This window comes from Lytechinus pictus, chromosome 10 (assembly GCF_037042905.1).
Source record: "Lytechinus pictus isolate F3 Inbred chromosome 10, Lp3.0, whole genome shotgun sequence".
NCBI classification, from domain to species: domain Eukaryota; kingdom Metazoa; phylum Echinodermata; class Echinoidea; order Temnopleuroida; family Toxopneustidae; genus Lytechinus; species Lytechinus pictus.
In genome coordinates, this window is record NC_087254.1 from 20341613 (window position 1) to 20369222 (window position 27610).

The 27610-nt window shown below is 36.0% G+C and overlaps 1 protein-coding gene across 2 annotated transcripts; it reads left to right on the forward strand.

The window, feature by feature from the left end:
* Nucleotides 1–27333, forward strand: LOC129269242 (SUMO-conjugating enzyme UBC9-B-like). Of its 2 annotated transcripts, XR_010294851.1 has the most exons (9): nucleotides 7–342; nucleotides 5859–5973; nucleotides 6632–6695; nucleotides 7521–7540; nucleotides 10695–10767; nucleotides 13995–14104; nucleotides 17304–17383; nucleotides 21749–24836; nucleotides 25040–27333. XR_010294851.1 is itself a non-coding variant. In XM_064105523.1 (8 exons), exons 2-8 carry the CDS (start codon nucleotides 5908–5910, stop codon nucleotides 21900–21902), a joined length of 567 nt encoding a protein of 188 aa, XP_063961593.1. In that variant the 5' UTR covers nucleotides 1–342; nucleotides 5859–5907; the 3' UTR covers nucleotides 21903–27333. The 2 variants fall into 2 exon arrangements, 1 of the variants encoding a protein (XP_063961593.1); XM_064105523.1 differs by having other exon boundaries at nucleotides 1–342; nucleotides 21749–27333.
* The last annotated feature ends 277 nt before the right edge of the window (nucleotides 27334–27610 follow it).

The window sequence follows — 27610 nt, forward strand, 5'->3', positions numbered from 1 at the left end:
AATCTTGGTTTAGTCAAATCACGTGACCTTCGCTCATTTCACGACTTCACGTTCATTTTTTATTTTTCATTTTTGTACGACTATTGCATGTCTGCGCGGTCTAGGCCCTACTCGTATATTGCACGTCTATTTACTGTGCTTTTGCGCTTGCATGCTGCTGTGCGTATTTCGCGATCGTAAACTGAATTTGCGCTTGAGGCCAGGATCTCCGTTGCTTTTGTGAATGAATGAGATCTCATCTTTTTGCCGAGTCGTCGAGATACCCGGATTTCTTTTCATCTCGCCGAATAACAGTTTACATGCCCACGACTTTGTCGTGAATTGCAACCTTTTAACGTTAGGGTGAGTAAATCGTAGTCTATCAACACACATTTGAATGACATTCTGACAAAATGCACTGCACTGCCACTGGCACACACCACAGTGCAGTGCATGCAGAGCAGACTGCACAGCATGCAGCAGTGCCAGCCATAGTCATAGACCAAAACTAAAACAAGCTTCGGTCTCCAGGTCTCTGTTAATTTTGTTATGTTGGTTGTTCAGCTGAACTCCGTTGGCTTCACTCACCAAATACAGAGACCGAAGTTTTAGCGCGATCTGTACAGGGGACTCAATGGCAATATGTTTATGTACTTAAGTCAAGATCGGATAAAACGGGGAAGTGAATTTGCGCGACAGCCGAGGTAAGTCACTGACACTGTTTTTGTTCCTTTTAACTTGATTTTTCTCCGTTTTTTGGCAATTAATGCCAAGAGGGAATATTAATTTGCATTTTGGTCGCGTTAATTTTCAAAATTTTTATTCATTAAAGACAAAAATTGAAGAGCCCCGACGGGGGGATTTTGCATTGCAAGTCCCCTAATCAATGGTGGTGGCTGCACGCTAGCGAGCCGTCTGTGTATGAGGAGAAATTAAAAAAATAAAAAAGTTAAAAAAACTCCTCGAAACCGACGGCTGCCAGCTGTCTATGCCAGCCAGTGCAGTGGCACTGCATCTTTTTTCCTTTTCATTCAAGTTTCATTATCCACTCACACGTATTTAGCCAGGCGGCTTCTAACAAGTTAGAGAGTAAAAATCATTTACTAACGTAAGGTCACTCTCATACGAAGCCAGGGCTTCCGTCATATACTTTTGCGTGTACCACCAGAAAACCTGAAACTTTCGCCCCCGAGATTTCTACTTTCTTTCTAAAAGATCTAGCCCTAAATCATGTATGGTTGGAACTACCCCTTATCGACCACCTAATCTTCTCAGCATCGTATCTGCAAAAATATTCATCAATTTTACCCAGTTTTAGTCCCATTTGTGCAGAAAATTGAGAAGATCAGATTCCCATGTTTCGCTCGGCGACTCCGATTCAATCCGCGTATATATCGACGAACAATGAATACGACGATTTTACATTTGCTCATTTGCACCCGTCTTTTGAAACCGACCACCCGCGATACACTAAGTTTACGGCCGATTCTTGTAAATATTTTTACTCTTCCAAATCAGTTCTATGATGTCAACATGCTAAATGATCGTCTCACTACTTCCGCTGCGAGCTCCGCGCCGGCACATGATTCGACGATTGACGACGGATATTTGTTCTAAAGCCGTTTCCTATCGGATTTCTTGGTTTTTCAGCGGGAATTGGGTCTGGTCAATACAATTTTGATTAATTCTACTAAATTTTTACTTTTTGTTGCTTCTTTTTTTCTCGTAAAATCGATTCTTACCGTTTCTATGGACACTGCGCCTACTCTCCCGCGCGTATCGTTTGTAATACGCAATAATTTTATCGCGCGCAAGGTGGTCGGTTTCAAAAGAGGTGGTCGATATGTGGTAGTCTCACCATACATGGGATACAACTTCATTTCTACGCTATGGATTTTATTTTTAGACAAGAATTCATCAAAAAAAAATGAGAAAAATATCATGAATAGACGGAAGAGACTTGCCCGATGTTTACGCCGCCATCTTGTTTTCTATTTATTGTTCTTCACCCATGATACGGACGCTTGCGTCGCGTAACGTTGGGGAAGAACAATAGAAAACAAGATCATGAAGATGGCGGCGTAAACATCGGGCAAGTCTCTTCCGTCTATTCATGATATTTTTCTCATTTTTTTTGGATGAATTCTTGTCTAAAAATAAAATCCATAGCGTAGAAATGTCGGAAATGAAGTTGTATCCCATGTACATGATTTAGGGCTAGATCTTTTAGAAAGAAAGTAGAAATCTCGGGGGCGAAAGTTTCAGGGTTTTTGGTGGTACACGCAAAAGTATATGACGGAAGCCCTGGCTTCGTATGAGAGTGACCTAACGTTAGTAAATGATTTTTACTCTCTAGAAGCCGCCTGGCTACACGTATTGCGGGGTTTTTTTTTTTACTATACTAATACTAACCTTGCACAACCAACGCAATGGTTTTTTGAGTTGTCCTTTAGACTTTTTAGTGCTTTAGCCTTTACCTTTACCCGAGTCGAGATTCTGGAAGAATGCTGATGATCCCAGGCCCAGCACAGCAGTCGTGCTTCCACTGAAGTTCCAATTCAAGTCCTTCATCCTTCTTGTTAGTTAGGTATCTTCATAGGCTAGCAGTCTAGCTTGGAAATCTACACCGTCCTCGACATTAGTATGGTTTATTCATCATAGGGTGAGCAGTACCGCTGGTCAGCCCACACCTTGTCTAGCCTTATTTTAAAACTGTTCACCGTCTGAGCTGTGAGTGTGAGTGTGACAACCTCTTGGGGCAGCGAATTCCAGTCATTTATGACACGCTGGCTGAACAGTAGAGGCGCACGGCCAATATTGGAGACTGTCTCCAATGTGGGAGATTATCTTCCATATCAGAGACTTTTGTAAAGAATTTGGGTATCCAATTTCAGAGACAGTCTCCAGTTTTGGAGTCCAATTTCCTTTGTTTACATTTGCTGCCAAAGGATTACCTTGGCGGCAAATAAAAATGTGATAAGCAGATTCCTCATGAAAAATTACCCCTTTTCACCGTCTACTTTAAAAATTCACCGTCTTCTTTTATTTTGATAAGGAATTTTGTTGTCAATCACATACAAAACAAATGGGCTTCTGACCTCAGTGAGACAAAATTTTGGGTGGAAAAAATCATACTTTTGTTGGTGTTGTTTCTTTTGTCCTTTTGCAAAGCAAGTCTCCAATGTGGGAGATTGTCTCCCCTATTGGAGAGAGTCTCCCATATTGGCCGTGCGCCTCTACTGCTGAATACATCTTGTCTGATCTTAGTCGCTTCATAACGCGAATAATGTTAGCCAAAACTCATTCCGCTACTCACCAGGGCTTTTTCTGGTGATAAGATTCCATTTTCAATTTTACAAATATTTTTCTATATAAAAACCACATAAAGAGCAAAATCGCTTACCTCGGCCTGAAAAGTTGCTTCGCATGTCTCTTCCACGGAAATAAAAGGAAGGCCATTGGTGGCGATAATTTAATTCACAACCTTCATTCAGCTTGTCGGTATTTTAAAAAACTAGATTCTTGATTCATTGTAATTTGTATGCGCCAAGGTATGCACAATTCCCATGCACCCAAGGGTTCATTACATTCGTCGAGCACAGAAAAATCAAGCCATAAAAGTTGTGTGTTGTGGACACCAGAAGTGGGATCCCAGCACGCGCGACCCACTAGTTAAAAATCCACTGCCAAACGTGGTTCATGGTGCGAGGTTAGTATACTTATACTAACCTCGCAATACGTGTTAGTGATTCCCATGATTGTTTGATAAAATATAGACACCAATAGATGCAATAACTTAAATAACATACTTTTCATATAATTTTTGCTGACGATAATACTTTTTGGAAAACATTCAAAGCGATGACAAATTAAACCAAAAAAAAAGAAAATTCTACGTACCTTGAACGAAGCCCGCAGTGCTACCGTTCGTTTGTCAATAAATGTTCCACCAAAATCTTTACAGTAAAAAGACGACACTTTGCCGACTTCGCGTAACGCTTTGCTTCGATTTATGTGTAAAATAATTTTTGTGCCTAGTCTTTCCCTTGTAGTGTCTTTGGTATGAAGATAAATCGCGTGCCCTCTTTAGCTAATTAGACAAAAAATTGGGGAGATGGAAGCAATGTCCGCATTTTGTCAACGAGAAGAAAAATCAATGCTTAAATGACGCTATTTGAGGGATATTCAATCATATTAGGGGGAATTGACTTCACATCGTTCGGTAAGTTTCGTAGAAGTACTGGATTTGATTAAATTTCTTCTTAAATTCGCGGGAGTTTGTTGCAATTTTGCATGCGCCGTGCCTTCAATTTTCCTATACACGGCGGCAGGAATGCACCCATGGGTATTCGTTATCATTCATCATGTCTTTTTTGTTTTCAGAATAAGCACTTGGTGACGTGGGAAATTTTATCAATTGGAAAAGGGTTTTTTTTTTGCCTTTTTGTTTTGGTCTGAAATTAAAAAATGAGGATTTCTATCGGGTCCTTGACCATGTTGACCTTGTCTGACAGTGAGAGTTGTCGGCTTGTGATGTCATTGTCCGAGCAGGTCTTAATGGCTGCAGTTTTGCACTGGCTGATTTACATGTAACCCAGTTTGCCGGGCGCCCTGAACATTGATCACCATAAATTACATTTTTCGCGAGGCGAGGCAGGGCTATACATTGTAGATCTACATCAAAACAACCCCAAAATTAAAAAGAAATTGGTAATCATGCACTCAACTCAATTCTACCAATGTTTGCCGATGTGACATAGTCTCTATCAAATATTCAGGAGCTTGACCCGAAAAAATATGGAAAATAGTACAGCATCCGTTCTCTCATATTGAAAATTGCACACGAAATGTCAAACTGGTACCGGTGGGCGCATGCATGAATTCAAACTGATGTTCGCGAACAAAAGATCTTCCTCGCGGCAGTTCACCGGTTTGCTTGTATGATTCAGTCTCTATCAAAATTACGAAAATTTGATATAGATCTGAATGGGATGATCACTAGCAATTTAATATTCAAATGCTCATTTACTTTTTCTTCATAAACTTTATCTGTTCCAAGGGTTTCATTCTCTTGGAAAATTATACTGTGTATTTTGGTGTACAAAGACCTATTTTTATTTGGATGGCAGATTTTGCTGTACTTTACCCCATCAGATAAAATGTGTCAAGTAGCCATTTGTACATGTGTACATGTATGCATTCTTTACACAGATGAACATGACAATGAATTGGTAATGCTGTTCCTTACCAGCTCCAACTAGGTTGACACCGTTCAATGAACTTTCAAAGATCTTTCACAGGTCTTTCATAATTCTTGATTGATCTTTCAGTGATCTTTGTGGTCTCCATGATCTCCAAAACTTTTTGAAATGGTTCAAAACAGTCTTTAAGGAAAATGGTCTTTTGATGGTCTTTCAGCGGTTTCTTGATGAATTTTCAATGTTCTTTTTTTTCTTTCCATGGTCTTTTGACAATCTCAAGATTTTTGCGGAGATCGCTTAGAGACTCTTTAGCGATCATTTAAAGATGATTGAAAGATGATGAAAGACCAGGAAATTTCCACGGAAAGAATTCTGAAAGATCACTTGTTGCATAAAAGATCTCTGCAAGACCATTGAAAGATCTCTATAGGACTAGGCTAGTCTAAACCCAGTAAGACAAGAAGTATCAATCACCTTTTTGGTATTCTTTGAGGGGTCTTTCAGAGCCATTCCACAGAGATGACAAATTTCAGTGATCTTGGAGACTGCTGTAAGAGTTAGACCTTGTCAATTTTTGGCCTTTCAAAGGTTTCCCTTCTGTGGAATGGGGGCCTTAAAATCAAGTTGCTGAATTATCTTATGCATTTCTACTTGATCAAGATATCTTTTTTTTTTTAGAACGTGAGGGATCCAGAAAAGAAGACACATCAAAAGGTAGATCAGCAAGATGTCCGGTATCGCAATTACAAGACTGTCAGAAGAGAGAAAAGCCTGGAGGAAAGACCATCCATTTGTAAGTACAGTCTAAAAGAAACCTGAATTCATGCATTTTTTTTTGCTTTCTTAATTCCTAGACTTTAGGAAATTTAGGGTCAATGAACATAGTATTCATTATCATATATGAAATAAATAATCATTCAATATGTTTTTAAGCACTTCTGCTATTTTGAATCACGTAATGCAGGCGAGACTGTCAGAGGCATTCAAATGTTTATAAAATTTTTTTAATTTCATGTGTATTAAACAAAATAATATTAATTTTTTAATGTTTTTAAATATAAAAATACAATATTATACAAGGTGCTGGGTTTGGGCACCTGTAGAAATTTATAACTTATTTTCCTATATAATGTATGCAATATGGTTGGATAAACTCTGTCACACTTTTTTCAATTGAGTGGGGGAACAGAGATGTGAGCTGTTCTGTTATGCATTGTTTTTTGTCATTAGTGCAATAAGCACTATTAATTTTGATATGGACGTCCTAAAGTGATGAGCCCTTGTTCCCTTGTCGACCAATTTGTATGAGGGGTTAAACGCCCCTGATCATAACACTTAAATACTTCAGGAAAATGGCTTTAATTCAACAGTTCTAGTATCCTTGATAATTTGCAATATTGAATTAGTAAAGTAAAACCATGTTTATAAATTATTTAAATTACTCTCTACAGGGTTTTGTTGCCAAGCCAACAAAGAATGCAGATGGTACATTAAACCTCATGAACTGGGAATGTGGTAAGCAAATCATATTTTTTCAGCATGATAAGAGTGACTACATGTAGTTAGTCTCTTTAATATTTTAATGATAAAGTAAGGGGTCCTTTGAATCTGAATCTTCAATTTATTTTGTACTTTGATTGTATTTACGTTGTAAATTTATAAATATGGTTGACCTTGCTGACGGTGGATTACATCACACAATTTACTCTGTGAGAACAAATATTTCCTGCTCTTGTAGGCAGTTCTTAATTCTAATTAATACCAAGATGGGAATGGATGAGGAAAGAGATCTATTAATGGAGACCCTCCCATTACATGTAAGTCATACATAACGTACAATTAGCTTCATGATGCACCAATATAATTTTGTTTGAGCTAAAACAAACTCTAATTTGGAAAGGATAATAATAATAATAAAGGTATATTTACCCAGGGTAGCCACTTCAGTTCCGAAAACTGTTCTCCCAGCGGGCCCTGCTATTATTACCCGGCTAAGCTAGGCTACCTATTCGGTGCACACAGCTTTTTGAGGAATTACTTCCTGCCGGTACCCATTTACCTCACCTGGGTCGAGTGCAGCACACTGTGGATGAATTCCTTGCTGAAGGAAATTGATAATTGGAAAGGAAATTGGAAATTGATTGAAGGATAAAAGTATCAAGAAAATATCTCCTTGACTCCTATATGTAGAAAATTTGTTATTCTTGTCCTCACATATTTGTAGCATACAATTATATCTGAACTGTGCAACTGACTCTCATTAATCCTTGTCTCCCCTCTCTCTCTCTCTCTATCTCTTCTTGTCACTCTGTGTTTCAAATTCCTCCTTCAAAATAACAGCAATTCCAGGAAAGAATTCGGTAAGTAATTTCACGAAAGGAAATTCAATGTTAAAAGTTGAAGATAAACTAGCAATGATAATAGAAAACATCTGTATTGATAACCAGTTTTACATACTGGCACTTACACGTGCATGGCTGGTAACCTATGTGGCATCCTGCCCTTTTTGTCTCACCTGAACAAAGTTGAGGCAGATCACTTTTCCTGTTGGTCTATCATCCATTCCATTCCATTCCTTGTTTTTATTTGGCAATAAGTCATTATTGACTATTTTTGCCACCCACTGTATGAAAAGTAGGGTAACAATTTTATTTATTATTATTATTTTTATATTACTTTTTTTTTTTTTTTTCTTGTATATTCACTCCTTTTTTTTTCTAAGAAAAAAAAAACACACACACACACACACACAAAAAAACACATTTAAATACATATGAAACAAAAAACTGAGGAATAAGATATCAGCAAACCATAGGGGGATTACCGAAAAAGGTAAGGTTGTTGATCGACGATCTATGAAAATTCTATATAAAAGAAAATCATTCTAACAAGAGGGGATAACGTTTTAACTTAAAGTAAAGTAAAGACGGAGATAGAAGGATTTATGTGATCAGTCTGTTGTTCTGTTAGTCTTTTACAAAAATGTTGAAGTTTTTGTTCAACTTGCTCTCATTTATCTATTTATTTCTGCATCAATTGTTATACTTAGTTCATACTTAGTTCAAATGATCCTTGGGTGCATGTTATACCACATGTGGTCATGAGTATGATAAGGTTAAAGGTCATCTAGGGGTCAAAAGATCATCTTGCCTATTTAACTGATTGCGAAATCAGACAAGACTTGTGGTTCGTAAAAAACCAACTTGTTTTCTGATATTTTATGTTTGTCCCAATATTTTATTTTTGATAGCTAAATGGTTAGATCTTGCGTTTGATTAACATTAAAGGAAAATGAAACCTTTGGGACAAGATAGCTTGTGTTAAAAAAACATAAAAATCAAAGAAACAGATCAACAAAAGTTTGAGATAAATTGAATAAATAATAAGAAAGTTATGAGCATTGGAAATTTAGATCATTATCATAATGTAGATCCTCCAGTTGGCAATGCGACAAAGATGTGTGATGTCACTTGTGAACAACTTTGCCATTACTTTTCTATATATTTCATTTAAACTTCCTCTTTTATCATTTCTAACAGTAGATCATGTATTCTTTCTTTAGGAGGGCATGTAATACAGATTTTTAAAGAATACATTATAGATAAAGAGTTTGTATTGACATGAAAAAGAGCACACAAAAAAAGACATTTTAGGGGTATTTTATAGTCCATCACAGGGAAAGTTGCTCACATGTGACATCACACATCTTTGTCTCATTGCCAATGGGAAGATCTCCAAAGTATTAGTGATCGCAAATTTCAAATGCACATAACTTTCTCATTATTTGTCCGATGTTTCTCAAACTATCTTTGATCTCATTCTTTGATTTTTCTCTTTCCATACAAGCCCAATTGTTCCAAAGTTTTCATTCCCCTTTAATGAGTTTAGTTATATAAAAAATAGAAACATGTAGATTTTTTTATATATTTATATGAGACCAAAATTAAAACGGGTCTGTGCAGGCAATTTGCAAATTTTCAAAAGGCTTTAAAAAGGTAATCTTGTGAATACAGTGATGAATGGATATATTTCTGAAAGTTCAACACTTACTGTCTATGTTAGTAATGAAAGGCAATTCTTTACTGATTAAAAAAAGGCAATTGAACAGGATGCGTGGTACAGACAAACATTCTATAGAGTGAATATTACATGTCTATGTTCATAAATAGTTACAAATACCAGTGTGTGGCTTTCTGCATGGTTAAGAGAAAGGATACTTGTAGTTCCCTTTTCCAAAGAATGTAATACTTAGAGAAACTGTGTGAATTTACAGGGCTCATTTGCAAATAGGTCTAGGAAAATTTATTTCGTGCCAGGGATCCATTTAAAAGGAAATAGAAGAGATGATTTTCTTAATTGTTCAATAGACCCTGATATACTAATGTCCAAAAGGCAGGTTACAAACCCTTATGACATTGAGCTATTTAAAAAAAAATGTGTTGAGAAATACATACTTGGTCTGATTTTAGAAGAGCGTGGGAAATTGCCTCATACATGGTGTGTACTGTATGTGGCTAAAGTTTTGTTTTCACTGGAAGGGGACCTTTATTAAAAACAAAGAGTCCTGTGAGTGACAGTGAGTCACAATATAAACTTGAGTTCTTTATTAATAAAGTCAGAACTAAACTCAACACTGTTGACGTTGACTAGACCTGGGACTGTGGTGCCCATTGAGACAAATTGAGATTAGGATTCGAAGATATTATGATAACATAAAAATTGTGACATTGAAAATTCAATGAATAGACAATATCATAAAGTAGAGGTTTTAATTTCTTTCAAACAAGAAACTTGCTTTGATGTGCTAATGTTTCAATCATGAGTTAAGGTCATAAAACTCATTTGCTTTACTATAATCCATCTCACTAGGGTCAAGGGAAGGGGCATGAAATCTATTCATTAAAGAGAACTGTGTATACAATGTAACTATTTAAAACCCTTATACAAAATATGGCATCCACCTGATCTTGTACGTACCGAAAGGGGGGGGGGTATCAAACGTTTCCAACGCTTGCTTTTGAAATATTCAAAACATATGTAAGTATGCTTGTCTATAGGGCTACCCTAACCTGGACCAAGTAAATATTTGAAACACATGTTTAAACTTTAACTGAAACATATCTATAATTGTATTAAATTTCCTTCCTGACACAATCCTAACCAAGCCCCCCCCCCCTCTTTTTTATTTATGGTTTTATATCTAGCCTTGGCTTCAAGAAAAGATTGTACTGTATGTGAACATTGTTTGACACTCTTTGATAATCATGGGGGCTGATGAATCTTTGTGTCTAGCGTTAATGGAATACCCAAATATGCAATATTGGACATTCATTATTCAGAAAAAAATACATGTATTGAAAGCAATTGCTTATACCACATGGCATGGATTTGTGGCGGGTGAATAATTTTGCACTCATGAATATTTTTATTTACATTAACTGTGCATGTGCTCTAGTATTTTAGACCAGTGGCATGACAGGAACAATTATTTCCTTTTCTATTTGTGATTTACAGACAATATGGGAAGATGGGCTGTACAAGCTTAGAATGATCTTCAAGGATGATTACCCTACGACACCTCCCAAATGTAAGTACATTCAAGACATAAAGAACATTGTGATGGGGCTCTGTCTTGTCTGAAGGTTTTCTTTCTGATGTTGTCTAACTGGTCAAATCTGGTATTCCAGTAAAAAATAAATAAGTAGACAAAATCGGAAGGTCTAGAACTTCAGTATAATATTCATAAGGCATGAGTTGGGTAACCCATTAAGTGTATGTCTTGTCCATATTTGTCCAACCTGCCATTAATAATTTGTCTCTTTTTAATTTCTAGTTCCCATGAAAAATTGTGATGTTTTCAAATTGAAAAAAAAATGGATTTAACTTTAGACATGCAAGGGTTGATTCTGCAATTTGATTTTGGAAAAAAGGAGTTCACTTTATTGACAAATATGTGATCTGTGATTGCTGTGAAATTAGAACCAAAAGAGTGAATGATGGCAATAATAGATCGCTATTCTAGATCAAGATCAGCTTTGTTTGCAACAATATAAAAAATGTTTGATATTCTGCCAAATAAAATAATTCAATTTAATTCAATTCATTTATTTGACATCCTTTAAAAACATATGTACAAGTATACAACAACAAAGGAGTACAATAATTTAAATCACAGTATAAGCGATAAAAAATTGTCAAAATATAAAAGAAATGAAAATAAAATGTAGCGGATGTAGGAAGTCAGAAAGGCCATTGACCTGTCAAAGCCGACTCCCTTGATTACTACATTATGGTACGATTAAAAACACAAATAGAATAGTGGCCAAAAAACAAACAAACAAAACAGACACGAACACATCGAAATCAACCCCCCCCCCCCCTCAGATAATAAAAATAATAAAAATAAAATACCCTCATCACAAGTCTTTATCATGTATTGAAATGTATTACTGCCCAGTAATGGGACTTTTTATCCTATAAATAGTATCTATTCCATATTCCTAAGGATTTTGTATTCTCAAAATAATTTTATGTATTTAATGATTCAGGAGATAGTGGGGAATTTGAAGTTTAATTTAGATTACTGAAAGACCATTCTCTATCAATCATTGTCAATGACTGTATTTCATCAAACACATACTAACGATTCATTCTCTGTTTTTAAAGGTAAAATCCAGTTTTGGAACCCTCAGCAGAAACTAAAGAAATTGCCAAATATGTGCTTTGGATTTGCTAAGAATCAAGTTGCATTTGATAAATGCAGTTGTGTACTAGAATTTAATTGCAGATCATCTGTAAAGGGTCCCATATCATGCAAATTTAATTTTTATTTAATTTTTAGGTGAAAGAAAATATAGCAAAATACATGTCAACAGCAACATAAGATAAAAGTAAACCCTGGTGTGTAGTGTGATATCTGGGGATTATTGAACTAATTTAAAAAAAAAATGCATAAGTTTACCCTTGATGCATTTGCCCTACTTGTGGAACCAAGGGTGCTGGATCACACACAAATATAGCTCCTTGAAGAGTATTTAGCCAAAACTTTTCAGCTAATGCCAAAGTAACTAAATATGAGAAAGCAACTTATTCCAGTGAGTTTCATTTGATGTTCTTTCTGAAGTTGTGAACAAATTCTGAAAACTTAATATTCATTCATTTAAAATCTTTCTTAGAAAATCAACTCTCTCTTTAACTCACTATTATATCTCTGTCTCGTAGAAGGAGGTTGTTACTATATATTGCCGCAATGGGTTGTAATTACTCTTCTATTTCTAGAGGTTGGCATAGATCCAAATACTACCATTCATGTCTTCATTTACTTTCAAATCCTGTTCATTGTGTTTGATTATGGTACATGTACATTCATGTTAATTTATGGATTGGCCATTCCTACTAGTGCAGACCTAAAAAGAGGTTTGATTTCTTGGAATCAAAGTCTATTTTAATCAAAGTGAATTTGAAATATTTTCCCATAGTAAGGTCCATGTTTATAATGAAATTGAACTGCGATGTTACATGTACCTACCTTGAAGCTATTGGAAGCTACATGTAGAATGTGCATGTGCATCATCAGTTGATAAATACGGTCGGCACAAAGTCTTTACTTTAGATATATGACCTCAATGTGAAAAATCCTATATCTGACAAATACATGTACACACAAAAATGATCGTTAAATAACCTTTTAGAAACAATACAAATCTCAATATTCCTGCCCTCTTAGCCCTCGCCCTAACCCCCCCTCCATTACTCATGTTGGTGAATCCGGTAAAGTTATAGTATTTTGAAGGCTTTAGTGACTCATTGATTTGAGTAAACTGGTTTGAGTATTGGTGTTGAGAGCAGTGACAAATGGTAGGCATGGGAAGATGGGGTAAGGGTGATAAGCTCCAGGTACTCTTTAAATAGCTACCATAAACGATTAAAAAAAAAAACACTGTCAAATAATATTTCTGCCCATGTGTCAAAGTGAATGTTCATTCAAATCTGAGAGCACAATAGATGGACTTCTATATAAACAGCCCTCTCAAAAGAAATATCAATTATTACACTGGGTGCAAGCATGGATCAGGCTATTCATCAGAGGTATACTGATTTTTGGTTTCAGAGAATGATCCTATTAAAAATTAGAGGTTGGTTAGCCCATGGTTAATAATAATAATAATGATAATAAATGTGGTTTATAATGTGCCAAATCCACTCTGCAGAGTGCCCAAGGTGCAGTGAAAGAAAGAGAGAGAGAGAGAGAAAACAGTACAAATACAAAGATAAATTAAGGAACAATTAAGAATAGGAAGCATTGAACAGACCCGTCTTAAGGTAACTTTTAAATGTGTCAATGGGAGTACAGTCACGGATAACCAGGGGAAGGTCATTCCAGTGAACAGGGCCAGCGTGAGCAAAAGCCTATGCCCCCCGTGTCTTAGCAGATTTGGGAACAACTAGGGAACCAGAGTTGGATGAAGGAAGGGAACTGACAGGAGTGTATATGTTGATTAAATTAGTATTGTCTTATTGAAAGGTTTTACGGTAAACACCATGTATGTAGTCCTGAAAAGGACTGTTTCAAGAAAGAATAACAAACAGTCCTTTTCAGGACTACATACATGGTGTTGTACCGTAAAACCTTTCAATATTCTCTCCACCATGGAAACCTTCAAAGATCATCTTAGTATTGTATTGTGAATTATCTCAAAAAGCTTTGGTATGAATGTAAGTATATGCAATTAGACCTATACATCAAGTGTCATCAAACCACAATTGATATCCTCTTCCATTTCAAACCTAGATTTGCTGTCTATTGCCTTGCAGGTAAATTTGACCCTCCGTTGTTCCATCCCAATGTATACCCATCAGGCACAGTGTGCCTTTCTCTTCTGGATGAGGATAAAGATTGGAGACCAGCTGTAACAATCAAACAGGTAATACATCCATTCCGTTTGCCAGAGAGGGATGTGAAATCATATTAGTGAAGGCCATGTCTTTTTCTCATATGAATGTTATGTTTGATGATTTTAATTTGTGATTATTTACAATGTTTTTGTTTATTTAATATGTAGCGCCTTGAGTAATGATCCATTAGAAAGTGTGCATTAGAAATACTTATTATTATTATTATTATCCACATTACTGCATGATAAAGTAGATTATACTTGCTGGAAGCATCGTGGTCTAGTTGTTCTTGACTCTAGTCTTTCAGTCAGAGGGGTGTGGGTTCAATTCCTAGCTATGGTGTGTTTTCCTTCCGCAATAAATTCACTCATATTGTGATGCACTCGACCCAGGCGAGGTAAATGTGTACCTGTCAGGAATGTTTTCTTGAATGCACAGCGCTGGAAACAGTAGCTTGATGGAGTAATACTATCTATAGATTGAAGGTATAAATTGCTTTTATTATACTGCCTGAGGCCAGAGCATGGGGTGATATGATACCAATGCCCATCTGTAAAAGTGATTAGGCTTGAAATTATAATGACATCATCATTGCGACTTGGAGCCGATTTGTACTTTACTCCAACCACAAGGGCTTGCAGCAAAGCAGAATTCCGATTTTAGTATCCCTAGCTTTTCGCTGAACTTAAAATTAATAGATGACTTTACCTATTGGAACTTAACCCTCAATCTCCCGGGGTATTTTGATTCTTGTCATTCCCGGGGGGGGGGGCCATTCTGGCCCCCCCTTAAGATCTCGGCCGCTGATCGCTCGAGCGACGCAAAAATTTGCACGCTGGTTGTGTGCGATGTAATCTACAAGGCTGTATGGTAAAATTTTCCAAATAATGAGATTTTATTTTATATGAATTAATTATGCTAATTTATGCATAAATCATACTTTTTGCTCTAATTCACTAAATAAAGCTCCTAGAATGCTAATTTTTGGTTAAAATATTCTTTGTAGCATTCTTAACAATCGCAATTAAAAGAAACTTCAGTTTGGAAATCAATTTCTTATGTATTTTATTGTTTTATGAATTTCTTATGTATTTCCTTGTTTTTTTTACTTTTTGTTTTTTTATTGTTTTTTCAATGGAAATCGTTCCAGACTTAATTCTGATCATAAGCAAGGCAAAATTAATTAAATTCAATCAGTAAAAGTAGAAATAATGATACATTTATGAATTTTGGCTAAATACACAATTTGCATTGGATTTGTACATGAAATCACGTTTGTGAGCAATTTTGGGTCTGACATGCACTTACATAATGTTGCGTAATGTCGTAACCGCGTATCCGGTCGTCACAAATTTGGTCTCAAAATTTGCGCGAGACTTGAAAGTAAAAAGTCAGTGAGCGGCGAGGTCAAAAAAATTTGCGCAGCGGATATATCGCGAAAATTGTCAAGGGGGGGGCCATTATGCCCCCCCCCCCCCCCGGGAGAATTAGGGTTAAACATTTTATAATGAAAAATGTGATTTTAAAAGAAAATGTCATATCTGATTGTGCAGTGTGCGCTGGGCTTTAGTTTGAATATATCTGTAGAAGTTGGCGCTTACAGTTATCCAACAGTATACCTTACTGACAATGTGAGCAAATATTGTAGTAGTTATAGGGCTCAAAAAAACAATTCATATATACAATCTGAGCAAGAAGTTTTAAGTAGATTGAATTACAGCAAAACTAATTCACTTTGAACCATTCGTTCTAGTCATTCATGCTATTTTACTCTGATGATTGCATGTCAAAAAGCTTCAGTATGTCCATTTTTAACCCTATCTAGGCCGGGGTATTTCGAGAGTTCATATGGCCGGGGGGGGGGGGGGCCTCCCAGGCCCTCCCTTGAGATCTCGGCCGTCGACCGCGTGATCGTGCCGAAAATTGGCATGCAGGTTGTCTGGGATATAATCTACAAAATTGTATAGTAATTTATTTCATGCGAATTGTTATTAAGTAATTATGCTAATTTATGCGTAATTAGTATGCGAAATCATACTTTATCCTCTAACTTCATAAATAAGGCTCCAAATGTTCTAGTTTTTGGCATAGAAACTCTTTGTGGTGTTCTTAGCAAGTTTACATAAAAAAAATTGTGATATCAGATCAATTTCTTATGTATTATATTTTTTGCAATTTCTTATGTATTTCATTGTTTTTTGGACCCTTTGTTTTTCATTGTTTTTTTCAATGAAATTTGTTGGGAACTCTTCTAAGATCATAAACAGCATTAAATACATAGATTAAGACCAGCAAAACTAAAAATAATGATACATTTATGATTTTTGGTTGAAAACACAATTTACATTGACTTTGTACACAAAATCATGTTTTTGAGTAATTTTTGGTCTGACATGCACTTACAAAACGTTGCGTAATTTCGGAACCGCGTACCCGGGTGACACAAAATTGGTCTCAAAAGTTGTGCAAGATATGAAAGTAAAAAGTCAGCGAGCAGTGTGGCCAAAAAAATTTACGCGACTTGTTGAGGGGGGGCCTCGTAGGCCCCCCCCCCTCCCCGGCCTAGATAGGGTTAAGGCTATTTTACGATTTTGCGGTACCAAACACTTATTTATGAACAATATTCAAAGCTGCTAGCAGAAGCTATGTCAGGCATGTTCTTTGTGGAATCTCCCTTGATGGTAAACAAATACTTTCTGTATGATTGCGTACCTATAAACAAAACTATGCCTTTGTGATGACAATTAACTTTTACTGCCACTGTTTAATAGTATGACAAGTAGATGGCATGCGGAAATACATCAGATTAGATTTATCCAACTTGGCATACTACATGTAATCTATTATCATTAATAATTACATATTCGGACAACCACATTTTTTTGTGGGGAGCATTCAAAAAGTGGTCTTAATCTGGATTAGCTAATAGCTGATTTCTGATGTTTTTCACCAATGAAGATATACCATATAATATAATCTGGCAAAATCTTGTGGTATCACAATCACAAGGCATTAACATTGCCCAGATAGACATTTAAGAAAATATGCATTGATTTGAAGATAGAAAGCTCATTTTTGATGTGCTATTGATTTAGCATCTTCCTTTGAAAGCAAAACCATGTTCTAACCTGTTTTCAAGCCAAATCAACTTTAAAATATAATTTTTGATAAGAATTATTACTGCGATGTGGCAAATGTTCACTCTTTATTTTTTTTTTAATATCTTAGATTTTGCTTGGAATCCAGGATTTACTAAATGACCCTAACATCAATGATCCAGCCCAGGCAGAAGCATACACAATATATTCGTAAGTATTCTTATGTCTTTCTAACACGTTCAAACTGGGAAATACAGTGGTCATCAAGAAAACTTGGTAACTAATCTCAGTAACGATGCTCAGCAACAATTCCCAGCAGCAACGCTCAGCAACAACGCTTGCCAACGATGCTCATCAACAAAACTAGGCAAAAATGCTCAACAAGAACTCTCGGCAATAATGTAGCAAAACTCAGCAATAACACAGCTACACAGATTAGCAACAAAGCTTAGCTTTTTGTTTTTTTGTGAAATGTCAATGGACTATGATGCAACAAATACATATTGTAAAGAAAGTAGACTGTCACTTGTTTCAAAGGTGAGCAATTGGAGGTGTTTAATGACGTTCATGATTGATCTGTAAATTGCAAATTCAATTACAAGGTTCATTGCTAATCTGATAGCTTGAAATCATTAGCTCACATTGTTGCACTAAATATTCGAATACTGATGTTGTTTCATGCAACTTAAATGCCTTTGAATATGCTCTGATTGATTGAAACATTTGACAGCTCTAAAATGTTGATAAGTGATTGCCACTAGATTCCTAAACTCCTAATCAACTTCACAAAGTGAAACAAAAAAGTTGATTATTATAGTTAATAGAACAGCACTTATGTCAGTCTGTGGAACCAGTCTTGACTCATCCGCTATTGTGCAAAGGTGTCAAAAGGATTATTGGGACTCGATATAACTTTCCTAGAAGTCATCAAATTACCCCCTCAGTAGATATAATTAGGCACATCCTGTTCATTGTTTAGGTGCGAGTTTCAATTAAAGAGTCTACACCAGGATCTAGCAGGATTGGGTACAATACCTTGGAAGACCCCACTATTCGTGCACAGTCAATATGACCCCTTATGTGGTATTTCGTTGCCTGGCTAGATCCACCACTGGTCTATACACAGTTTCAAAAGTATGAGAGAATAGTGAGAGAAAATTTTTTAACCTTAACCCTATCTTAACTGGGCTATTTGGACCAGTATATATTGGGGGGGTCAATTTGACCCCCCCCCCTCAGATCTCGGCCGCTGATTATGCAATGGCCGTGAAAATTTGCAAGCGCGTAGAGCCGGATTTAAACTACAAGAGTGTATAGTAAAATTTTCAAAAAAAAATTTACGAAGTATTTTTTATTAATTAATTATGCAAATAAGCATATGAAATTTGCCATAAATTTTGTTTTTTGTGTATGTATTTGCCTTTAACTCAATTTATATAGCTAGTAGAATGCTAATTTTTGGTGGGAGTATCAATTATTACATTTCTAACAAATATCTACAAAAAATAGCAAAAATATAATTAATTTCTTATGTATTTTATTTTTTTAATTCTTATGTATTTCTTTGTTTTTTCAAACCTTTGTTTTTTATTGTTTTTCCCGATGAACTTTGTCGAGGACCCTTTTGCGATCATAAATAGCATTAAATAAATCCATTTAAACCAACAAAACTAAAAATAATCATACATTTATGATTTTTGGTTGAAAAACACAATTTGCATTGACTTTTTACACGGAGTCACGTTTTTGAGCAATTTCTGGTCTGACATGCACTTACAAAACGATGCGTAATTTTGGAGCCGCGTACCCGGGCGTCGCAAATTTGGTCTCAAAAGATGCGCAAGACTTGAAAGTAAAAAGTCAGTGAGAGGCGCAGTCAAAAATTTCGTGCAACGACGTAGTGACAAAATTTGTTGAGGGGGGTCAAATTGACCCCCCCCCCCAGTTTAATAAGGGTTTACCCTAAAAGGACTCGATGCTCTGCGCGATATTTCCAAAACGCAAAAAGATAGCGCCACAATATCTTATGACTTTATTCTTTGAAGTCTTTCGCACCTTTTTTAGAACAGCACAAACGGCGGCTGAGATCAGAAGGGGGGGGGGGCATAATGGCCCCCACCAGTCCTCAATACATCTCAAATAGCCCAGTCCTTTTAGGGCTAAAGCCTTTGTTCCACTTTGCCGATTTGGCTACGATTTGACAAACCTTCAGATCGGGCAGGATCGGGGAGAAATGAACCATTTTACTTGGTAGTCGGCGAAAAATAATTTGCAATGATAATAATTTTCCAAAGGAATGTAGGATTAATTACATCCACAAGCCACTGTTAGTATGCCAGGAACGACCTGATTACGGCTTTGCGCCATATCATTGACACGCTTTTCTCGATTCCACCACGATCTACATGAAATTTTGAACATGTTCAAAACTATTAGCTGATCACACCGATCTGACTAAAACTCCTGCTGTTGCCCCTTCTTCACAACGTTAATTATGCTGCTCCCGAATTCAACTGATTCCTATTGCACTCCTCGCCGATCTACTGATCGGGATTGATCGGGGTTTGAGATCGTGATAGTGGAATGGTCCCTTGAAATAAAGAATTGATGACAAATTGATAAGAAGATAGGTCTGGTAAAAATTCTCAAATAAGCATTTTTTTAATTGGAGCATTAAAACTACATGTACGCAATTGTCAGAAAGTAACCAAAAATTCAATATCATTCTACCGTAATCAAAGCACTTTTGACAGGGACCAACTTAAAATCACATTTTGCAACTTTTATTTTTTGTAATGCTGGGTCTTTTTCTATGATGGTCAATGTTGGTGAAAAAACTGGTAGAAGAAAATGATCTGAAACTTTTTTAAATAACGTCCATCTTTCATATTACACTGACTGTAAGTCGCATAACATTGCCATTCCTCATATAACAGCATTTTCAATTTTAGTTTGCAACAAGAGATGGGAAGTGTCTAAATTATGATTTAACCCTAATTCTCCCGGGGGGGCCATTATGGCCCCCCTCGACTATTTTCGCGATATATCTGCTGCGCAAATTTTTTTGACCTCGCTGCTCACTGACTTTTTACTTTCAAGTCTCGCGCAAATTTGACACCCAATTTGTGACGCCCGGGTACGCGGTTACGACATTACGCAACATTATATAAGTGCATGTCAGACCCAAAATTGCTCATAAACGTGATTTCATGTACAAATCCAATGCAAATTGTGTATTTAGCCAAAATTCATAGATGTATCATTATTTCTATTTTTACTGATTAAACTTAATTAATTTTGCCTTTTTTATGATCAGAATTAAGTCTGGAACGTCATTGAAAAAACAAAACAACAAAAAGTAAAAAAACATAGAAATACATAAGAAATTAAAAGAACAATAAAATACATAAGACATCGGTCTTGGTACCAGAATTTTTTTCATTCACAATTGTTAGGAATGCTATAAAGAATATTTTCACCAAGAAATAGCATTCTAGGAGCTTTATTTAGTGAATCAGAGCAAAAAGTATGATTTCATGAATAAATTAGCATAATTAATTCATTTAGAATAAAAATATATGAATTTAGTGAAATTTACCAATGCAACTGCGTAGATTACGTCATTCTCTACCATCATGCAAATTTTCGTTGTGATCGCGCAATCCGCGGCTGAGATCTTAAGGGGGGGCCATAATGCCCCCCCCCCCCCCCCCCCCCCCGGGAATGACAAGAATCAAAATACCCCGGGAGATTTAGGGTTAAGAGTGGTCAAATAATCAATATCTATCAATTGAAACTAATAAAAGACAATGCTTATATTTTGTGTAGAAAGAGAAAAGGGAATATATTAAACAAATATATCAGGCTTTGAAAAAGTATAGTGGAATTATTTATCCGAGGTTGGTCTGGCAATTACTATTTTTCCCGAGGGGCGATAGTAGTTTTGCCAGTCCAACCGAGGATTAATAATTTCCACTATTCTTTTGAATGAAACGCCTGATATATGTTTTATATCCTACTTTTACTAATTTATAAGCAAAATCTATGCGCTGAGCTTGCAAAGTCCAGTTACTTGTGTTGGATTACCTACTTTTCTCCGAGCCACCCTGCTCAGCGGAACGCAGATTAGTGCCTGCGCCGACGCATTACGGGACTTGCCCGGGAGAGAGAGCTTGCTGGCCGGTGCGCCTGAGAGTTTAGCTAAATATCCAGTTTTCCGAAATAATGACGTCAGAATATTGGTATAGCGAGAAATATATCGAGGTCTGGCGTCACACAACATCATAGTTGAAATATATTTGGTCACATGATGCTATTTGAAGCAATCACTTTACAGGATTCAATCTATGTAGGATATAGATATATCTATCCAAGGCCATGGTTTTAGGTGCCCTTTTCGTATTCCTCAATGGCCTTCCATTGATCTTTTGATATTTGTGTGTTCTTTTAAAATGAATTCCCATAAATATTGTAATATAAATGATCCCTGTAGAATAGTAGAATTGACTTCAAAATGCAGTATGCATTATGAATATTATATCTTGTTCCGTTATTCTCTTTTCTCATCCTGTTCAGACAAAATCCAATGCAATATGAGAAGAAGGTGAAAGAACAAGCCAAGAAATGCGCTCCAGTCAAAGATCCCCCTCTCCAACAGCAAGTGCAGCAGCATCATCATCACCACCACCATCACCACCATCACCAATCAAACAGTAGGCAAGATAAGTAGGCCATACAGGGCCCTTCAAACCGCTCGGGAGCATACCAACCATTAACACGCAAGATGAACTCTCCCTTCTAACCCAAAGAGAAAAGCCAAATCATGCGTATGTGGACTTAAAAAAAAAAGAATCTGTTGGGCGGCTGCTGTTGTTTGATCATGTTGGAGCAGCTAGTCAATGAAGTACAGATGGGAAACATGAAGGAACTTGTGAGAATCTAGCTGCACTGTGAAAGTCATACCTAAATGTTTTCTTCACTTTCAACCCATGAATTTTTTTTTTTTGTAGAGTGTAGTCAATTTAAGAAGGGATACGTCCTATTACCGCTGCAACTCATGTTGCTACTCTTGTTGCCTTTAATGATATCCGCAGCGTTGATGAAACGCATTTCATGAAGGTGATGTCACAATGATGATTTAAGCAAAATCATATATTCCAGCTCTTGTGACTTTATTAGAATGCAGTGCATCTTATTGATACAAGGTCTTTGTAACATGGATCATTGGCTTTTTTAGACAGGTCAGCAAAAATTAAGAAAAAGAAAGCTTTACATGGTGTTGCCATACTGTCGATGGGCAGTCGGATTCTTGAATCTCAAATATTAACAATGTTAGGGCAGTTCAGAAAAGGCTGTATTTTAGAATAATAGCAATGGTGCCAAACTCATACTGTCTGAAAACAGTCTCATTCCAGTAGAGAAGTCTTTCGGGGTCAAAGAAGGTTGCCACTTTTGAATTTTGAGAAACAAGGTTTCGACAGATCAGCTCTGGATGTCACTGGTCTAGAGGCAACCGCTTTTCTCATCATCCTTGCCCAATGGTACAATCATTGTCAAGTTGTACTTTTTAACACATTGGCCTAAAGATAGTGTGGCAAACTACCTGTTAAATCCGTGTTTTATGCAGATTTCCTGTATACATTTTTTTTTATTGACCGTGTATATTAAAAATGTCCAATGTTAGTGAATGCTTCTTCATATTGCGCCGAATTGATGCCTGTTGCCATTGTTGAGCATGCTATTTTATTGATATGAGTCCAGTGTTTTGGATTAGTGAACCCACTGCTTACAACAGTTTACGCATTGATTTGAATAGCTTGCTCAACCATGGCATGAACCATGGCAACAAGCGTCAAGTTGGCGCAGTGTGACAAAAGCGTGCATCAGCAAAGGACATTTTTTAATATACACTGTACAGTAAGCAGAATTTATACAGGAAGTCTTCACAAATGATGGGTTCAAAACTATCTTTGTGAATTTGGGCCATTAGGTTTATTTAAAATAATTGCTGCAGGCTAACTAATGACCAACTACTTGTACTTTACCTACATTCTAAATCTATTTTGCACTCTCTGGGAATAATTTTTCTGGTATCACATTTTCAAAATTATTTCGTAGTATTATAAATGCAAAACAAAATGTGTTTGTGTTGCATATTTTACATAAGACTGTACAATTTGTTAGAATGTGTCACTAACCACTTAAACTTCTGTGTGGGGCCATGCTAAGTAATTCTAATCAGACACCAATTCAATTTATTGGATAAACCCTTGAAATGAAAGTCAATGAACTTCAGAGTCTACACCTCTGAGCATCTTCTTATGTTTTCACTTTGTTTTGTGCATAAGTATTTTACTTATGAAACTATTCAACTTTCATATGTTTTTCCTGTTTCATAATCAGGAAATAGCTAGTAATCTACCTTACAGGTGTACTCATTGCGTAAGTCTTGAACATGTAATCAAAGGGATCTGGTATGTTTGGACTTAAAATGTTTTCTGTCCATTTTTTGGTGTATGTAACCATAATGTTGCCGAGTGTGAGATCCTCGGTTACAGGATAGTAGTCATGTATTGATGGGGGAAATGCTTGCTACCGTGACAGTTGGTAACATTTTGGCATCTGATGGCATCGAAGCAGAAACCACGAAATGACCATGTTTAATTATCAAGCTTTTATACGTATATATATTTTACGAATGATAGTGCAGCTAAAGAGGAATGTATTTTGTCCGCAATGCCAGATGTACATATATGTTCAAAAGAAAGGCATTCTTTTCGTTTCTTGAAAGCTGTTACCTCTTTGTATGCATCTGTTACACCCTTTTGGCCTAAAGTCACAAAGTGAATCATCATTGATGGTTCAAGCATATTAAGGCGTACTATTGCGTAAAAAGAAGCACAAAGTGCTCTTGGCAAGAGTATGGAGAGCATGATATAAACAGTGCTTGTGCTTGAAAAAAAATCCTATTTTTGTGATTTCAGGCCTTTGTTAACATTAACGGTGTAATAAGAGTGTAAACCTTTCAGTGAATTCAGTGAAGACTAAATTACACGTCTCTATCAGATTTATTCTTCTACACTGGTTGATATGCATGCACATGGAAATATTTCTCAAATGTTTATGGTGTATAAAGTATATGTTTTTGTATTATATCATCTTCTGAAAGCAAGTGGAGGATGCATGCACATGAATATTTATGGGATAGCTTGGTTTCTTTCTTCTCCCTTAAAACTCTGCTGATGTCGTAGCTCTCTTTTTCTTCTCTGTCTCTTTATTTGCCTTTCCTTCTGTCAATTTTTATACCAACCTGTATGCACTCAGTTCTAACTACTGTATAACTGACCTTGCTCTCTTGTCTAACTACTTTGTATAACAGGAAAAATACATGCGGTATTTTTCTTGGTCATTCGTTCTGTTGTTGTTTTTTTCTTTATATTCTTAAGGTAAGATTTATTTTGAGTTATCAAATATGACCTAAATAGATCATTTTGAGCCATGTAGGTATGAGGTCAGTTTCATATTGGCCTTCTGCCGGTATAAACTATTCCTGTTTCTATCATGGTCTTCTTTCTACTGTTCTGACCTCGATCTCAGAAACCATGTTTAGTATAGTGTGAATTGTTATTTTATTTACCTGTATCTCTCATTTTCTTTTTCTCTCGCTTTCACTTTCCTTTACACACTTTGCTCCCCCCCCCCCTGCCTCCCAGTGTTCTGCCACCCATTTGTGGACTATTGAACCCGGAGGCCGTTTCATAAAGCTGTTCGTAAGTTAAGAGCGACTTTAAGAACGACTGGTGATCCTTTCTTTCGCTAATGAATATACCATTCGCCATAAGAAAGGATCACCAGTCGTTCTTAAAGTCCCTCTTACGAACAGCTTTATGAAACACCCACCAGGTTCTCATTAGGCACACCTGTCATTTCTGTTTGTGATCACTTCATCCCTCATGTTTTTTTTACACGTATGTCTTGCTCTCTCTCTCTCTCTATGTGTTACTCCTTATCCTATAAAACCAAGTCAGAGGCACAATGTTCTATTTCTAGAAAATGTATGTGGTACTCGTGTACACAATGTAATTCTTTGATGTTATAGGTATGTGGCACCACATTTTCCTTGACTTTCACATCATCTCTATCTGAAAATACAGATGCCTAGCATAATGGAAGATTAGTAAACAAGTGCAGCTTTAGAGCAAGTGTTATTTGAATAGAAGCAAAACGAAAATTGAGGATCAGGCTGTTCGGGCAATGCAATTCTATAGAAATCTGATTAAAAGTAAGAATGTTAGGTGACTTTTTTGGGGTGGGTGAGGTATCTATGATACATGTAAATATTAACTGAATATGAACAAATATTTTTGAAATCCTTGAGAAGTTATGAAGAAATCATGGCTTCACGGTCTTAATGTAACTGTTGCACAGCTTTCTTGATATGATGTGTTAACTATTCAACAAATCTGTTAAGGAAACACACATTCGTTAGTATTTTATTTTTGATCAGATTTTTATGACTGACCTGTTCCTGTCCGTGTTTTATACTTGTATTTTGTGCTTCTATTCAAATAAACCTTTTTTCTTAGTAACAACTTTGAATTATTTTCACATCGGAGCAACTGAAGATAAAGTTGATGTAAATACCATTCAGTAGCAGTTGCTCAGAGCTATTTTACAAGAATGTAAATATCCTAGACTTGCTAGACACTTTAGATTTAGTAATAATGTTATAATAGTTGTAGGCTCTATAACGGGTAGAATTGATATGAATACGTATGAAAAAACGGTTGTAATATTTCATTTCAATTTGTAGAAAGAGAAAACTTTTTTTTCGTACTCCTAGTCATTTTATCTTGGGTTTCTTTTGAGGTCCATATGAAGCCTAATGTTGATAAGAGATGTTATGGGAAATTTAGACTCTTGTCTCATATAATATGTCAGCAAAAATTCTCTGACAAATTTTCTCTTTGCCAATCATGTTGCATGGATTAGGGTAGATTACAACAGTAGTTTGCAACTTGCAATTCATAACAAATTTTAAAAAGAGGAATCCTAGACCCGTTGGGTACACGTTTTCTATCAATTGTACCTAAATGTTATCAATTGTTTTTATAAACAGTGATTCAGATGGAGAAATCAACATTTTTATGAAACATTTTGTGTATATGAGATTGATGTTGATTTGGTTATGATGCATTGAAGAATTAAGTGAAAACCTTAGGTTTTAAGTAATAAAAAAACACAGAAACTTGTCATTTCATTATAAATACCAAAAGTAAAATAAATAGCATTGGGAGTAAAACATGCATTATTAGACTTCATGAATTATATTGTTAAGAATGAAATTTTTTTATTGATTTTGTATCCTAATATTTCCATTATGTATGAGATTGGTTTAGGTATCTGTAAAGCATTGATGAAATAACAGTATATCACTAATAGGATTACTGCAAGTTAAATAACTCAGATATGTGTTAGTATATATAATTTAGGTCTGGAGGGAAGAATGTATTTTGAATGCCTCGGGGTCACATCAGCAATACCGACACCCGGCATGACCAAATCTATCACGTTATTTCCAGTGATATACCATTGGTCAGTTTGGTGTCGGTTTTGATGATGTTACCTAAGCATTATTTAGAAGAGCTATTTCCTAATTTTTATGAATGGAGCAGTCATACTATGACCTAGGATTTGTATTTTTTCCTTTGGACTGCAAACAAAAAAACAGGTGTCATCTACATGAGTACAGAGGCAACTGATCAAAATTCTAGGGAGTGTTGCAAGGATTTGCAGTAACTTATGAAAAATTGTCAAAATCACCGACTATTGTCTTATGGTAAATTAACTTCCCAAATCATACTCATTGAAAAAATTTACCTTGCATTTCCTAGTATCACGTATCCTTATATAAGATTTCATATCTTGTCAAATCATTCATGTTTTGTGAATTTCTATATTCCAGGCACCTTTGGAAATGCATCAATGCTGTCCCACCATTTTGCACTGATAATACAATCACATATCTTGGTTTTGTGTTATTTCAAACATGTTTGATGAAATCAGTTACGTTTTTTGTCCGTGGATTTTGTGATATTATTTGGTTTTTGTAATAAATTTGCTGTAACGAGCAACCAATGTGTAAAAACACCAACAAGAAATGGATGTCACAATTTTTACTTTCTTTCAGTAACGGTATGACTACTAATCATTTGGCCTGATTAAATCTGTATCTTTTTGAGGTTTGTTGCTGCTTGATCTAATTTCCATTTGGTGTGAACCCATTGATGCAATCCTAGTTTGTCTACTAAACATTTCTTCTAATGGCTATATTTAGCCCATTTACCATTTTTACTAATTTCCAGTTAGGCTATATATATTTCATCTAATATCCACTTAGTCTTTATGGTGAGATGAAATTTTGATGAACTTTCAAAT